At 44.2% G+C, this 18,374-nt stretch overlaps 1 protein-coding gene across 1 annotated transcript in view; it reads right to left on the bottom strand.

Moving 5' to 3' along the window:
* Nucleotides 1-18,374, bottom strand: part of LOC129708650 (neuron navigator 1-like) — a 512,158-nt gene that overhangs the window by 402,238 nt on the left and 91,546 nt on the right. Inside the window, exons 3-4 of the mRNA XM_055654539.1 lie at nucleotides 15,673-15,784; nucleotides 1,060-1,199 (exon numbers count right to left, since the gene is read on the bottom strand). Of these exons, the coding sequence (XP_055510514.1) occupies nucleotides 1,060-1,199; nucleotides 15,673-15,683 (151 nt within the window). The 5' untranslated portion in view covers nucleotides 15,684-15,784. The remainder of the gene's footprint in view (nucleotides 1-1,059; nucleotides 1,200-15,672; nucleotides 15,785-18,374) is intronic.

Here is an 18,374-nt window from a genome sequence, read left to right on the forward strand (position 1 = left end):
AACCTATTCCTTTTCTCCAGAGACGCCGCCTGACCCACTGAGTTACTCCAGTATTTGCATCTAACTACAAATCAATTCAATGAATGTATTGGTGAGCTTTATCCCACATATATAAATTGGAAGTTGAAAGTTGTTTCTTCTTTCCATCGCCTTTAAAATGCAGCCAACACAGAACATTTTGATTGAAAAGAGTTAGACTTTGGTTGCACGACTTAGCTGCAGATATTTATCTTTCCAGCTGCTTATTATCACAATAATAGAAATACTAAAACATACTTATATCAACATTAGGTTTATTATTATGTATACTGAGGGGCAGTGAGCTTTGTTTTGCATGCTATCCAAACAGATCAGATGAACCATACACAGATGCAATCAGTTCAAACTCAAGTACAATAGATAGAGCAAAGGGGAAGAGACAGAATGCAGAATATAGTTCTCAGCATTGATGCACATCACTTCCACAGGCACAATCCAATGTCCTCAATTGGGTGGAGGTGAATCAGATGATAACCTGTCCTATGGAAAGACTGTTCTGGGGCCTGATAACAGAGAAGACACTGTTCCTCTGTGATCTATTTGTTTAGCTTTGGTATTAAATCAATAAAAGATTACATAATAGCTGGCCACTTAAACATATTCTTTCATAGAGTATGTTACAAATTCAATGGCAGGACGTGTAGAGTAATAGCTAGAAAGGCGCCTTTTAAGGCACAACGCCCTGGTTAGAGAGCTCAGTGCTGTGAAGCTTGGGCTTTACATGACTGAATTGCACTCAAGATTGCTTTTCTCTTACATTCATGTTAATAACATTGTTCGATTGAACACATTGTTGGTGGGACAGTAATTCCTTACAGTACAATGCAGAATCTTCAAGAACTACAAACCTTTAGAAGGACAAATTACGTCAAATTAGCGTCCCTATAATTAATCCTGTTATTGCCCTTTTAATCAGCGTTAGACTTACCAACGTTGTGTTGCCCGATAATCAAATTAGTTTAGGCTAACTTCAAATCCAGCTAACTTTTATAATGTTCCAATACATAATACAGTCCTTACCTTTCTGGCTGCTGGACTTGCTGGGCAATGCGTTGTGCTTATTCATACAGCTAACAGTTTGACCTTGTCTGTTCATAGTTGTGAGAGACTTAGAACTGCTGCCGATTGCTGGAGTCGCCCTTGCAGTGGGGCCAGGAATCCTGAAGGAAAAAACATACTGGCTTGAGCGTAAATGTGAAGCAGATTCACAGGGAAGAGAACAGCTTTGTGCAGTAGTAACAAGACGGTCTGGGTTTAACCACAAAGGGATGAGGCACTGAAATCACCAGCTGAGAGGGGGGGGTGGGTGGAAAGAAACTTTGAATTATGCTGATCCACGTATAAGGACTGAAAGTTAAAGAAATTACCTCACCACAACAGAAATATGATAGGTCTGCAGGATTTGTGGGTTTTTTAAATTTTAGATTTTGAGATGTAGCCCAATGGTCATTTTAATTCTAACTACAAGTACTAAAATGTAATTACTGACAGGGACATATGCGGAGCGGGAATGGGAAGATCCCCAAGCCAATATTAATATTTAACATAAGTCATCCGTTACTGAATCACAAGCAGAGCGTGTCCACTGCTGAGTAGGGAATCCTAATCCCATAATTGAACAGTAGCGTGAGATAGAGAAATAACGCAAAACGCCGAGATTCGTACAGCCAAGTTATCTCGAGGAGGCGCTGCCTCAAAAAGGCAGCAAGCATCATCAAAGACCCTCACCAACCTGGCCACAGAGTCATAGAGTCATACAGTGTGGAAACAGGCCCTTCGGCCCAACTTGCCCATACCGGCCAACATGTCCCAGCTAGACTAGTCCCACCTGCCTGCGCTTGGTCCATATCCTTCCAAACTTGTCCTATCCATGCTCTCATTTCACTGCTGCCATCAGGTAGAACGTACTTAAGGAGGAAAAGCTTATTCCCAACAACCATCAGGCTCTTGGACACTACAAAACACAACTGAACAATGAACAATGGACTGCCAAAGGACTTCAGGCTTCTATGCGCTGTTATTAGGGTTCATTGATTTATTGATTTTTATGCTGTTTATTATGTTATCACGAGTATTGTGTTTACAGGCCTATTAATCTGGTGCAGGTAAGAATTTCATTATTCCGTTGTCGGTAGATAATGATAATTAAAAGTTTTGATACTTGTCTATTGACAGAATCAGTCTGAAGAAGGGTCTCGACCCAAAACGTCACCCATTCCTTCTCTCCAGAGATGCTGACTGTCCCGCTGAGTTACTCCAGCTTTTTATACCTATCCTCTTCTAGTTTGTTCATCAAAGTTTACCAAAGATTGTCTATTTAATCATTTAGAATGTATATATTTATAAAAGAGTGATTAATAAACCAAATAAGAATTGCAGTTAAGAACATTTCTATGATATCAATGTTCTTATTTATTGGTCCCAGGTTGGTCCCTGCTGTAGGCATTTCATCAGAACCGTAGTGGAGGGCAAATATGTATCAGCTTCAGTCTAAGAAGGGTCCTGACCTGAAAGGTCACCCATCCTTTTTCTCCAGAGATGCTGCCCAACCTGCTGAGTTACTCCAGCAGTTTTTGCCTATCTTCGGTATATACCAGCATCTGCAGTTCCTTTCTGCACATTCAAATGTGTGTCTTTGCTTCTCCTGGGTAGTTTCCAGAAATAGAGGATGACTTGCTTCTACCCCGGTGCGTTGAATGCAGAGGAGAGATGAGGCCAGTACAAGACCAAAATACTCTACTTCAGGTGGGCCAGTTGGTGCTTGAATGGCCAAGTTGGATAAGTAACTAGGAAAGTAGTGAATCACCTCCATCATTAACATGGGGCCACTTTTGGAAGGAGAATTTTTAGAATACCCTTGAACTATTTCCTCTGTCAACTTGGTGCAGTCTCTTCCAGGGGTATGGCACTAAAAATGTAGCTGTTTTGGGTTTTGGGTCACCAAACGATGTGTTCTGCAGATTAGGGATGACCGAGTGTAAATAATGCCTCGATGCAGGCCTGCCTGATGATACCGATGGTGGTTCACATATTCTGGTTGTGGATTTAGTGGATCCCACAGAGAGAGTGTTGGTAATATCTCTCCGGTGCTTTGATGTGCCTGCTGTAGGCAGTTCATCAGAATCAAAGTGGAAGGCATGCAGGACAGTGCTTGATTGACCACGAAACCTGGAGGCACCAAAGACTGCAGATGCTGGAATGTGAAGCAAAGAAACAAGTTGCTAGAGGAATTCAGCAGGTAAGGTCGCATTTGTGGTGGAAAATTGACAAGCGGCATTTCAGGTCGGGGGCCTTCTTCTGGACTTGAGCTCGCAAGTCTTACCTTGAGATGCAAACTTGTTTTTCCTCTACTCACCCAAACTTGTGCTGGTGTACTGAAGTCAATGGCGAATGTCATCTGCTATGTCTGCGATGGTTCCTAATATATGAGAATTTGTCCAAGGACTTATCATGGACCTTTATTAGTCAGGGAGTCATAGAGTCCTCTAGCATGGAAACAGGCCCTTCGGCCGAACTTGCCCACATATCCCATCCACACTAGTCACACCTGTCTGTGTTTGGTCCATATCCCTCTAAACCTGTTCTATCCACATACCTGTATAATTGTTTCTTAAATGTTGGAATAGTCCCTGCCACAACTAGCTCCTCTGGCAGCTCATTCCATACACCTACCTCCCTTTGTGTGAAGCAGTTACTCCGCAGATTCCTATTAAATCTTTCCCCCCTCACCTTAAACCTATGTCCTCTGGTACTCGATTCTCCTACACTGGGCAAGAGACTCTGCGCATCTACCCAATCTACTCCTCTCATGATTTTGTACACCTCGATAAGATCATCCTCCTGCGCTCCAGGAATTGAGGCCCAGCCTGCCCAACCCCTCATTATTGCTCAGGCCCTCGAGTCCTGGCAATGTCCTCGTAAATCTTCTCTGCACCCTTTCCAGCTTGACAACATCATTACTGTTGGATAACACAGTACATTGGGGACAGGTTGGTAGTGGACCTTTATTTTGTGGATGTTAAGCATAAGCTTAGATAGTTTGCAAGTCACAAATGCAGCCACCCAGCAATATACTTGAATAAATCCTGCGCTATCTTGTAGTTAAACCAGGACATTTAACTCAACAATTCAGATATAGGCGGAACCTTAGTTCCTTCATGGCAGAGGATGTCTGTGGCCCAAAAGCAAACCCATCCCACCACTCTGCCAAATGCTTGTTTATACGTAAGGGTAGCACTCAAGTCAGGCATTCATGGACTAGAGAGGACCTGTATTTCAATCAGGTCACCCCTCAGCCTTTTTTGCTACAGGTAAAACAACCACAGCCGATCCAATCCTGCTCCATAACTAAGTCCTCCAATCCAAACAAAATCTTGGAAAATCTCTTTGGCATTCGCTGCAATGCAACCACATTGTGTGTCGGCCAGAACCACTCTCTGTATTCCGAGTCCAGCCCGAGATCAGGTCGAAGATATACACAAAAAGCTGGAATAACTCAGCGGGACAGGCAGCATCTCCGGATAGAAGGAATGGGTGACCTTTTGGGTCGGCACCTTTCTTCAGATCAGGTCTGTCGAACCTATTGCTTAAGATCTCAAAATATTCATGGCAACTTGCCCAAATAAATTGGACTAAGAATTCACTGGGAAATGCCAGCACCTCCTTCCCAAAGGATAACAATTATTCCTGTAAGCAACAGGAAGTCTGGAACTGAAGTACAAACCTAGAAGCCGCACACTCTCTGGTAGAAATCCGTTGGTGATTTCCCAGCTATGTTCCACATCGAGTCAACATCTGAACATGACCCAGTTGAACTCCCTACCAGTTCTGTTGTGACCTTAAAGTTTGCACACAGTCAACTGCATTAGGATGTGATCAGCAGCGAGAGATCCAAAGTAAACTGAGCATTAAATCAGAAAAGCTATAAGGTACTCAAAAGTAGTAATAAATAGCTTATGCCTATTTAGAGACGAGAAAAAAGTCTCTTCATTTTCCATTTTCCAGCAGAAAGACAAAAATAGACCTCCAATCATCTCCTAGGTTTAGACATTATTCTGGTGGCCGATTGGGAAAGGAGGAGATGCAGCGAGACCTGGGTGTCATGGTACACCAGTCATTGAAGGTAGGCATGCAGGTGCAGCAGGCAGTAAAGAAAGCGAATGGTATGTTAGCTTTCATTGCAAAAGGATTTGAATATAGGAGCAGGGAGGTTCTACTGCAGTTGTACAGGGTCTTGGTGAGACCACACCTGGAGTATTGCGTACAGTTTTGGTCTCCAAATCTGGGGAAGGACATTATTGCCATAGAGGGAGTGCAGAGACGGTTCACCAGACTGATTCCTGGGATGTCAGGACTGTCTTATGAAGAAAGACTGGATAGACTTGGTTTATACTCTCTAGAATTTAGAAGATTGAGAGGGGATCTTATAGAAACTTACAAAATTCTTAAGGGGTTGGACAGGCTAGATGCAGGAAGATTGTTCCCGATGTTGGGGAAAGTCCAGGACAAGGGGTCACAGCTTAAGGATAAAGGGGAAATCCTTTAAAACCGAGATGAGAAGAACTTTTTTCACACAGAGAGTGGTGAATCTCTGGAACTCTCTACCACAGAGGGTAGTTAAGGCCAGTTCATTGGCTATATTTAAGAGGGAGTTAGATGTGGCCCTTGTGGCTAAAGGGATCAGGGGGTATGAAGAGAAGGCAGGTACGGGATACTGAGTTGGATGATCAGCCATGATCATATTGAATGGCAGTGCAGGCTCGAAGGGCCGAATGGCCTACTCCTGCACCTAATTTCTATGTTTCTATGTTTCTATTGACAAGTGACAAGTGTGTCAAGGTACAATCCAGTTTGTTTTGCATGCAATCCAATCAGATCAAATAGCACTATACATAAACACAATCGTCAAACTCAAGTACAATAGATAGAGCAAAGGGGAAGATGCAAATTGCAAAATATTGTTCTGAGCATTGTAGTAGACCAGTTCCATAGACATAGTCCGATGTCCGCAAACGGTGCGGCACGGTGGTGCAGCGGTAGAGTTCCTGCCTTATAGTGCTTGCAGCGCTGGAGACCCGGGTTCGATCCCTACTACGAGTGCTGGCTGTACAGAGTCTGTACGTTCTCCCCGTGATCACGTGGGTTTTATCTGAGATCTTCGGTTTCTTCCCACACTCCAAAGACGTACAGGTATGTAGGTTAAGTGGGTTGGTGTATATGTAAATTGTCCCCAGTGTGTGAAGGATAGTGTTAGTATGCGGAGGTCGGCGTGCACTCAGTGGGCCGAAGGGCCTGTTTCTGCGCTGTATCTCTAAAACTAAAACTAAATGGGGTAGAGGTGAATCGGATGGTACTCTAGCTTACGGAAGGACCATTCAGAAGCTTGATAACCGAGGGGAAGAAGCTGTTCCTGAATGTGGTGGTGCAAACTTTCAAAGCTTTTCTATCTTCTGTCAGATGGCAGAGGGGAGAGGATGGAACGAGTCTATCAGTTCTCTGGTTTTCTATTGCCAACTTACTTTTGTGGCTCAACACAAATAAATCACATTCTCTGATATTTAACATGAATTGGCTCTCAATTCTAAAATACTGTTCTTGGTTTTTTAGCCTTTTCTGCACTTACACTCCCCCTGAGCATCTTATCTCACACATTCTAAATACTTCAGCCAATTCATACACACCAAATGCCTTTATAAATCAAACCCATAGCAAGGAATTTTTTGAAGACAGTTTATATCTGGTACTGATCTTAACACAAAATCAAATTTAGACACTTGCTTTTGGTAGCTCATTTAGTTTAGTTTAGCTTAATATCGTCACGTGTACTGAGGTACAGTGAAAGGCTTTTTGTTGCTTGCTGTCCAGTCAGTGAAAAGACTAGATGTGATTCAGATACGAGTCTGAAGAAGGGTCTCAATGCAAAACGTCACCCATTCCTTCTCTCCAGAGATGCTGCTTGTCCCGTTGAGTTACTCAAGCTTTTTGTGTCTATCTTGGCGCCACGTTGGGCGGCAGGGTGGCATAGTGGTAGAGATACAGCGTCAGAGACCCCGGATTCGATCCTGACTAAGGGTGCTTGTCTGTATGGAGTTTGCACGTTCTCCCCGTGACCTGCGTGGGCTTTTTCCGAGATATTCAGTTTCCTTGCACACTCCAAAGATGCCCAGGTTTGTAGGTTAATTGCCTTAGTATTAATGTAAAATTGTCCCTAGTGTGCGTCGGGTAGTGTTGATATGCGGGGATCGCTGGTCAGCCGAAGACCCTGCTTCTTCACTGATCTTTAAACAAAACTAAACTAATCAAGCCATCCACAGTGTACAGATGTAGGATAAAGGGTATAACATTTAGTGCAAGATAGTGCAATAAACTCTGTTTAAAGGTCGAAGGTAAATGGAAGGTCAGGACTGCACTCCAGATGGTGAGAGGACAGTTCAGTTGCCTTATAACAGCTGGGAAGAAACTATTCCTCATTTCAGTTGCTAACTGGCACAGTCTCGTTACATTTACAGCAATACTTAAATAAATAACGGTTTTGTTGTCCAATATTAGCATGCAAGCACGTGGGTGAAATTAACTAAAAAAAATAAGAGCTGAGTAATTTTCTCATATGCTCCCATCAAGTGATTAAGAGGTGATTTCTTTGAAGTTTTCAGTGCATTAAGGGGAATTGTTAGGGTGGTAGAACCATTGCCGCTGTTTGGGGAGTTTCAGACTAGAGGGGCAGTCTGAAAATTGGAGCCAGATTTTGCAACACTGAATTCACAAATAGCTTCCACATGCAGAGTGCTGGAAATCTGGAATTTTTCCATAAATGGCAATTGGTGATAATTTCAGATCTAAAATCAATAGATAAATGTCAAGCAAAGATTTAAAAGGATATTAGGATATTAGGAGATACATGAAAATTGGTCACAGATCAGCCAATATCTCAATAAATGGGACTGTGAGATTAAAAGATGTGCTCTTGCTGTTTGAAACATTGGTTTATTGATGAGAGGTTTACTTATCATCAAGTAATATTCTTTAAAAATGTTATAATGATAAGGAACGCCCTTCACAAATAACTTCATTCCTTTGGATTAACTACATATTATAAATGAATATGAAGCAGACAGATTCAAACTTTTCTGACTCACTGTCAAACCTCTCTCAGTTGCTTAGCGCAATTCAAGCATAACGTTTCTAGATAACTACGAGACATGGAGGGTAACCAAAACTAGTCTTAGAATCAAAAGCACCTGAAATTACCAGCGAGTAGGGCAACGACCTCCTGGTCCTGCCTGTTGCCTAGAATGCCAGTAAATGTTGATGCTGCTTGGAGTGAAAGGGAGAGAAGTTTCAACGACAAGTGTGTTGGCCAACCATCCCCATCTATGGGCATCCCGTGCGTGGAGGAGTGGGTGGGGCAGAGGATGTCCCGGTTGGTTTGCTCCTGGGCCTGGCCAAGCTGGACATTCGTGGGTCATGGCATCAGGCAGAAGGCGGCTCTGCCTGAGCTGACTGCCTGGAGCTTTTCCGGGGCTACGTCCGTGCCTGTTGTCCCTCGAAAAGGAACACCATAGGGAATTTCCGGGACCACTGGGAACTGCGGGGGGGATGAATGCATTCGATTGTAATATAGTTATTTAATAGTTAGTTATGGGGAAGCACTGGTTGATTGATTAACAAAGAATCAGATGATTGGTTAGGCTCGGAACTGCGCCGCATGGCGGCAGAAGTCTCTCGGGATGCGCCGCGGAGCCGAACAACTGGAGGGCCAAGAACAATCCGGCAGACGGGCCGCCGAGAACAACGAGCGTCCTGGCAGCTAGCGCTTAGCCACCCAGGTTCAATCCTGTCCTCGTGTGCTGTCTGTGTGGAGTTTGCATGTTCTCCCTGTTACCTCATGGGTTTCCTCCAGTTGCCTCGGTTTCCTCCCACAACCCAAAGACGCGCGGGTTTGTAGGTTGATTGACTTCTGTCACTTACCCTAAGTGGATGCTAGAGTGGGATAACATAGAACGAGTGTGACCGAGTAATTCAAAGGTTCAAAGGTCAGTTTATTCTCCCGTGTACCAATTAAGGTACAGTGAAACTCAAATTACCATGCAGCCATACTAAAAAAGGCAACAATACACACAACTATATAAAAGTTAACATAAACATCCACCACAGCGGATGCCCCATATTCCTCACCGTGATGGAAGGCAATAAAGTCTGATCTTCTTCCCTCTTTATTCTCCCGCGGTTGGGGCATACAAGCCATCGGCAGTCGGGGCGATCGAAGCTCCCGCATTGGGGCGATTGAAGCACCTGTGGCTTGGAGCTCCCAAAGTCGGTCTCGAACCAGGGACCGCGAGCTTCATGATGTTAAAATCAGCAGGCTCCTGCGGTTGGTGCCCCCGGAGTCGGTCCCCAGCAGACGCCGCCAGCTCCTCGATGTTAGGCCTGTCGCGTAAATGACGGCCAAGTGGGACAGGCCCTGTAACCAATCCTCTAATATAATTTTTTGGAATACTCCAGTTAATTGCCTTGGAATGATTCTGTCGATCATCTACCATGTAAGGGGCGGCACAGTGGCACAACGATAACGTTGCTGCCTTATACGCCAGAGACCCGGGCTCGATCCTGACTACGTGTGCTGCCTCTTTGGAGTTTCAATGTTCTTCCTGTGGTCGCATGGATTTTCTCCGGGTGCTGCGGTTTCCTCCCACATTCCAAAGACGTGCAGGTCTGTAGGTTAATTGGCTTCTCTAAATTGCCGCTAGCGTGTAGGGTGCAAAACTGGGATAGCATGGAACTAGTGTGTGGGTGATCTTTAGTCATCGCTGAATATGTACTTCAAAACCAAAGTAAATGCAAAAATCGGTTCCTGTTGTTCTTGAAAATATCAGATTTTGCTTTCAATAAGTAACCGAAACCGATTTGCAAATACAGCAATAACTGATGTGGTGCTGCTTGTATACAAGTATGTCTACCTTTTTAAATTGGGCCAAATGGTCTTACTTTTCATGTACTCCTGAAGCCAGTACAGCCACGACAAACTCGAAAGAAAGGCACCCTGTCGATACCCCTACCTCCACAAATTGCTTTGGACAGTCAAAGAGTCTGTAGACATTGCACTTTCAGTCACTTCAATGAAAGCACACAAAAAAACTTTTTTCCATTACAGTCTTTTCATTGTTTGCCAAAATCTATTCCTGCAGAGCACAATCCTTTGGGGAAATTGCAAGTGTTAAACCTACACTTCCCAGTTGTAATGTCCACATGCCCAAAGGCATTAGTGATTGAGTACCGAAGCCCTTTACAGGAGAACAAATTTGAGTTATGGTTTTGATCTTCCTGTGAGTAAAAATCTAATATGAACATATTGAGAAGTTCAGTCCCTTGAGTCCACATCAAAACCAAGCAAGAACAATTCAGATCTGACCATAACTTTAACTTGGCATTCCTGCCACCCCTATAACTTTCCCTCTTACCAATAATTTATCTACCTCTGCCTTGAAACATTTCCTGTGCTTTTACCATACTTCGAGGAAGAGAAATGCAAAGAATTATAACACTCGAAGGGAAAAAAAAATCGACTCATCTCCGTTCTCATGTATGACTCCTTATTTCTAAACTGTGACTCCTAGTTCTCGACACAAATAGCTCAGCGGTCAGGGAGCTTCTGGGATGAGATTCCTCCAGCACTTTGTGTATTTTCTCTTGATTCTAGCATCTGCAGTTCCTCATGCCACCCCTAGTTCCAGGTTCCCTCACATGAGTAAACATTCTCTCCAAATCCTCAACATCAAACCCTTCCTGGTTTTGCCTCAATTAAGTCCTCTCTCACTCTTCAAAACTCATCCGACACGAACATAGTCCAAATTTTTCTCTTAAGACATTCTACCCCTTCCAGACCATAGCCTGGTAAACCTTCTCGGAAGTATCTTCTGCTATAACTTCTGGCCTTTGGTCCAACCATCAGTCTATCAAACACCCCCTTGCCTGTGTCCGCCTATTACTCTGCCACGCTTTGTCCTACCTCCATCCTCCACCCCCCCCCTGCCCCGCCCCCCCCCCCACCTCACCCCCTCCCCCCCTCCTCCCCCCCCCTCCTCTCCCCCTCCCGCCCCCCTCCTCTCCTCCCCCCCCCCCCCCCCCTCCTCCTCACCCCCCCCCCCCCCCCCCTCCTCACCCCCCGCCCCCCCTCCTCCTCCTCCCCCCCCTTCCCCCCCCTCCCCCCTCTCTCCCCCCCCCCCCCCTCCTCCCCCCCACTCCCCTCCTCCCCCCCCCCCCCTCCTCCTCCCCCCCCCCCCCCCCCCCCCTCCTCCCGACAGTCAGTCTGAAGAAGCGGCCTGACCCGAAACGACACGTATTCATGTTCTCCAGAGATGCTGCCTGTCCCGCTGAGTTACTCTGGCATTTTGTATTCTTATATATTGACTTAGCCCGTTTTCATCAGTGAATGATCTAAAAGGAATTTATTTTATCAACATCGAGCCCATCAGCCAATTCTATCAAAACAGCGGCAGGGAGTGCTGGCCTTCATTATATTATCACATCATTATTAAGATGCTTAAGCCCACAACTAATTGACTCATTGGCAATGGAGACACAATTCTGTCTGCATGAAGAGGGGTTCCGACCCAAAACGTCATCTGTCCATTCTCTCCACAAGTGTTGCCTGACCCATTGAGTTCTTCCAGTACTTTGTGTTTTGACTCATAGGAAATGATGCCTCTGCTGAGCGAAGTCACCAAAGATTTGTTCCCAGTCACAGGAATGCACATGGTTCAATGCCAACTGATGATTCATCTCACAATCTGCTGATCTTCATGCATTCAAAATGTCAGTGCAGCCATGTTTTTCTAAAATATCCCACACCCTTCAGAAGAGATTTGTGCAATGGGCCAAGGCCTTAGAAAATGCAAGCCACAGCCAAAATTCAATGGTCAGCCAAGCCCTGAGAACACATTGTTCCAAGTATAAGATATTTGGTGTTATATGGCTTCCCTTCCTTTTCTTCAGGCATTTGAGTAGGACTAAGAAATGTACTGGATAAATCACGTTAAAATGAACCTGTCTTGTGAATGACTCAAGAGTACGGAACCAAGAACACTGAAGTGAAGTGAAATGAATACAGTGAACCCTTGTTATAAACAGACCATGGGGTGAGAAGTCATGGATAGATGATGTTTCGGGTCGGGAGCCTTCAGCCTTCAGATATTGCAGTGAATCCACTTGTTTCCACTATTGGTTCTGAGTGGATCGGAATTTAGTAACACCGAAATAAGGCTGTAAAAAGAATAAGAACTGAGGATGCTGGAACAACTTTTCTTTGACCACAAAGTTAGACAGAAAATGCTGGAGTAACTCAGCAGGACAGGCAGCATCTCTGGAGAGAAGAAATGGGTGACGCTTGGGGTCGATACCATTCTTCAGAGCACCCACACTACCCATATGCTGACCTGATACTGTAATGTGCAGTGAATGTTTGACATTCTTGCACATACAGAATGATGAATTGAGAAAGCCTGAGGGGTGATGTTACCTGGCACCGATAGTTACTGAATAGTTCATGGCCTCCATCCCGGGGAATGTGGCTGTAACATTCAAATGCAAGACGTAGAGGTAGACACGAAAACTATCACGCTGAGCGATTGATTAGCAACTGGTGCCATTGGGCTTTTTCATGAGATTGATGCTCCTCACCCTTGGTTGAGCGTGCTCTCTGCTTCCCTTGATCTTGGAATTTAATGAGATAAGACAGCTTTCACTGGAGCAGGTAACACTGGTTTCCTTTGTAGCCATCCATCCGTTTCTCCCGGCCTTTGAAAACAGCAGTGGGTTACATAAAATAAATAAATCGCAGCTACTGTCGAGCTGAACGGCCCGCTCTGCATGTGGCTTCCAATTGGGAACTGCTTGAAAAGCAGCCGGTCAGAGATACTGTTACAACATTACAATTAGCTTCCCCAGCTCACATTCCCATCGAGCGCAGCTCCCTCACCGTACAGCTAAGATCAGTGAGTGCGTACCAGTGCTCACTGCCAAACCACACACACCAAGTATTTCATTGCGCAAGAAAGCCTGGTCTGGGCAGAGGTTTCACAGAAGTAGAAGGAGCTGCCAAGTCAAAAATGTTTACAATGACATGCAAAGCCTAACGAGGAACAAGCTGACCTCCAGCTCATAATGAGGTTCACAACCACAAATGGAGCTCAGCATTTTATCCTGATGCTTGTTCCATCGTCAGGAGACCCTACACAACACTCTCCCCAGCCCAGCGAGGAGTCTTTAGTTGGTCAGGAGGCAACTAATGGGCCTGTCCCACTTAGCGGCCTGCCGGCGACCGTCAACTGGAAAACCGGCAACTGAAACGGCGACTGTCAGAGTGGAACATACATACACACACACACATCGCTTCCTTCACTAGCCTGTTAATTTTACAGAAGCCAATTAACCTATAAACCCACGCGACTTTGGGCTGTAAGAAACCCACACAGTCACAGGAAGATGGTGTAAACTCCACACAGGCAGCACTCGAGCTCACAATCAAAATCTGGCGCTGTGAGACAGCTCTACCAACTGTGCCACTCTACCGCCCACTGTATTGTGGATGCAGGAGTGTGCGCAGTATTATTAACCCAGCAATCTCTGCTTTAATCAGGTACAATAGCTACAGTACTTAACACCATTGCATGGACTTGTACTCAAGCTAATTAGTGCTGACGCTCAATAGTTTTTTTGTTTAGTTTAGTGATACAGCGTGGAAACAGGCCCTTCGGCCCACCGAGTCCGCCAGGCTGCCGACCAATGATTACCCATACACGCTAGTTCTATCAGACACACTGGGGATAATTTACAGAGGCCAATTTACAAACAAACCTTGCACATCTTTGGAATGTGGGAGGAAACCGGAGCACCCGGAGAAAACGCATGCGGTCACAGGGAGAATGTACAAACTCTGAACAGACATAGAAACATAGAAACATAGAAACATAGAAATTAGGTGCAGGAGTAGGCCATTCGGCCCTTCGAGCCTGCACCGCCATTCAATATGATCATGGCTGATCATCCAACTCAGGATCCCGTACCTGCCTTCTCTCCATACCCCCTTATCCCCTTAGCCACAAGGGCCACCGCTAACTCCCTCTTAAATATAGCCAAGGTGGCAGACTGGCCTCACCCTCTGTGCAGAGAAAAAAGTTCGGACCACCTCAGATTGCATTCGCATCTCCAAAGGATTTTCCCCTGCAACTTCCTCTTGACCCTTGATGGACTTGCATCTCGGGAACAATCTTCATCTATGTCCAACCCCTTAAGAATTTTGTAAGTTTCTATAAGATCCCCTCTCAATCTTCTAAATTCTAGAGAGTATAAACCAAGTCTATCCAGTCTTTCTTCATAAGACAGTCCGTTGACATCCCAGGAATCAGGGGAATCTTAATGGCAAAATGGTTTCAGATCTTGAACAAAACTGTACGCAAAGACAGCACCCAAAGTCAGGATCGACCCCAGATCTCTGGCGCTACAATAAAGGCACTACCACCTCAGATTGCACGCATCCCAGGGTGCCTGCAACTCCTCTTTACCCTTGATGTGCATCTTTCACTCATATGTACAATTTTGATTTAAAAGCAAAGGAAGAAAGGAAATATTTCCCGTTATATCAGGGGATCTTAAGGAAAGATTTAATCTTGAACACAAACAACTCACTCCAACTTTATAAGGTATCACTCTAACCTAACTATTCCTGCATTGTAGTTGTTTGACAGTTATCTGCTGTTCACTTTGTAATAATGAATGGGGTCAAGGAAAGAGCATTCACGTCGCGGCCCTGTTTCCACCAATCTTTCCACCACCATGCACAAGAAGCACAAGACAGACACCATTGTATGCAAATGCCGAGAAGTGTGTTCAACTCTGGCTGAACAACTTCTAATCTTGTGTGTGGACTCGGTAAGAAGAAGAATCAATGAATTAAAATGTCAGCACAGTTGAAGAACTCATTAACTCTGTCACACTTTGACTCAAATCAACCTCTTTTCCATTAACTCCATCTACACTTCATGTTGCGTCAGCAAGGCTACCAGCATAAATGAGGACCAGTGTCACCCTGGCCACTCCCTCTTCTCCCCTCTCCCATCAGGCAAGAGCTACAGAAGTTTGAAAACGCACATCTCCAAATTCAGGGACAGTATTTTTCCCAGCTGTTATCAGGCAACTGAACCATCCTTTCACTAGCTAAAGTGCGGTCTTGACCTCCCATCTACATCATTGGAGACCTTTGAACTATATTTAACCATCTTGAACTAAATGTTGTACCCTTTATCTTTTATCTGTACACTGTGGACGGCTTGAATGTAATCATCGATCATTTTTCTTTGACTGAATGGCACACAACAAAAAGCTTTTCACTGTACCTCGGTACACGTGACAATAATAAACTAAACTAAACATATGCCTACATATGTCTGAAATCCACATATATTTTGATGGAAGTACTGAGTTTACAAGAACACCCATCAACGCAAAAGGCTTGACCTGTTTCATTGGCCTGTCTGGGCTACTTGGAACCTTAAGAACAGTTTATCATGAATGTATGAAAATTTAGTGTCACATAAATTTTAAATACGGTGAGATTATGAGTATCAGAGCGGCACTAACCTAGACTGCATGATGAAGGGTTCTTGAGGACGAAGGAAGTGTTAGTCAAATTTCCTTGCCTGATTGCGGAATTTTGGATTAACGATAGCCATTAATGTGCAATTGCCTCTGTCTGGAAATAAAGGAAATCACATGTTACACTCAAAATTTTAAATATAATTCAATTAAAAAAAATCCTAAAATAGTACAATTTCCTTTACTTAATGACTTGAGATTTACAAAATAAAGACAATTCTTACACAATCTACAATTTTAATGAAGAGAGTTAAAACAAATTTGCAAATCCCAAATATTTCTTCACATTACCTTAAACATTAATCTTTTACATTCTGCAATCCATTTTTTAATGTAATTGATGGAACATACAGAGGCTTACACTTGAAAATACACACGACCAGGCTCAGGAACAGCTTCTTTCCCTCTGATATCAGGGTTCTAAATGATCCTTCCATAAGCTAGGGTAGGTTTACGAAAGAACTGCAAATGCTGAACTGCAGAAATTGAAGTTAGACAAAAATGCTGGAGAAACTCAGCAGGTGAGGCAGCACTCATGGAGCAAAGGAATAGGTGATGTTTCGGGTCGAGACCCTTCATAACCCTTACACCCAAATAGGTGCTACTTGGTAGTAATGCATATAACAGTGCACCATAACAGTGCATGAGGTCATGGACAGATATGTTAGACTGGGGTGGGATGTAAAATTACAGTGGCCAGCAACAGGAAACTAGGACAGCCCAATGGACTGAACATAGAGTGACTGGTAAAGGTAGACACAAGGTGCAGGAGTAAGTCATTGGGTCAGGCAGCTTCTCTGAGGAAAAGGAATAGGAACGTTTCGGGTCAATAGACAATAGGTGCAGAAGTAGGCCATTCGGTCCTTTGAACCAGCACCGCCATTCAATGTGATCATGGCTGATCGAGACCATTTATCAGACTGAGTTATAGGAGCAGAATGAGGTCATTCAGCCCATCAAGTTTACTCCACCATTCAATCATGTAAGTGTGTCAGGGGTTATGGGGAGAAGGCAGGAGAATTGGATTGAGGGACAGATAGGACAGCCAAGATTGAATGGCAGAGTAGACTTGATGGGCCGATGGGTCTAATGCTGCTCCTGGAACTTGTGAACTTATAACCATCTAGATCACAAGAAACACCCGTTAACCATGTCAAATATCACTGAAGAAAATTCACCGCAGCCTCCAGTCCACCAGCAGCATAGTGTCCAAAAGCAAAGGCTTCAAACTAGCACCAAGTTCAAGTTTACATTTATTGTCCCATGCACCAATTGGTACAGTGAAACTTGAGATACCATACAGCCATACGAATAAAAAGGACACAATATACAATAGACATCCACCACAGTGGAATCACCACTTCTCACTGTGATGGAAGGCAATAAAGTTCAGTCACTCTTCATCTGTGGAGCAGCAGTGATCCCTCCTGTTTGGCTTGATTTGATTTGTATGTCGTATTATCTGATTTGATTAGATAGCACGCAAAACTAAAGCATTTCTCACAGCACCTTGGTACACGTGACAATAATAACCCTAAACCTAAATTTGCTGTTGCGAGCTTTTTTTCCACGAGCAGTAGCTCTACTCAACAGCCAAAAGTCTGTAGCCTCTTTTTACTCCAGTATTTCATTTTCACATGTTTAACTTATAATGTTTTATTTTTAATTGTCTGCTGTATATCGTGTTTTTATCCTTTTGCAAGCAAAACACCAAGGCAAATCCCTTGTATGTGTACATACTTGGCCAATAAATTGTTTTATTCATTCAATATTCATTCTCATGCAGTGCAACTAAAAGACAGATATACGGAGATCAAGGATCTGGGCCCTCCTGAGTTGCCGAGTGATACGGAGGGGGGCATACATTTGCTGTCCGCCTGAAGATAATTCGACAATTATCACAGGTCTGTCTGTACGGAGTTTGCACGTTCTCCCTGTGACGATGTACATTTTCCTCGGGTGCTCCGGTATCCTCCCACATATAGATTGTTCCTAGTGTGTCGGATAGAACTAGTGTACAGGTGATCGATCACTGGTCGGCGTGGACTCTGTGGGTTAAAGGGTCTGTTTCCAAAATAAACTAATTTCTAAAATAAACTAATTTGTAATGTTTTAAGACAAAGGACAAAGCCGACATTTGGAGAGATACAGCGTGAAAACAGGCCCTTCGGCTGAACCAGTCAAAGCCGGCCAGCGATCCCCGTACACCAACACTATCCTACACACTAGGGGCAATTTTCAATTTTACCAAGCCAACTAGCCTACAAGCCTGTACGTCTTTGGAGTGTGGGAGGAAACCGGAGCACCCAGAGATAATCCACGCAGGCCACAGGGAGAACGTACAAACTACGTACAGACAGCACCCGAAGTCAGGATGAAACCCAGCCCTTTGGCGCTGTAAGGCAGCAACTCTACCGCTGCGTCACCGTGCCCTCCTTGTCGACATGCTGAACGTCAAATTATATCCTTAAAATTCAATAATGACCGCAACCAGATAAACAGTTGGGCGGTTAGAAAATTACAGTATTAGTTAATACCTTAGCAAAATATGGCATAAAATCAAGGTATTACTTTTAAAGCTTAATCTCAGGCAAATGGAATATGGTTTTATATTAAAGTGAAATCAAGCATGGACATGCAGTAAAAAATTGCAAACTACCATCAAATCCAAGTGATCCCCTCTGTGG

This window comes from Leucoraja erinacea, chromosome 24 (assembly GCF_028641065.1).
Source record: "Leucoraja erinacea ecotype New England chromosome 24, Leri_hhj_1, whole genome shotgun sequence".
NCBI classification, from domain to species: Eukaryota; Metazoa; Chordata; class Chondrichthyes; order Rajiformes; family Rajidae; genus Leucoraja; species Leucoraja erinaceus.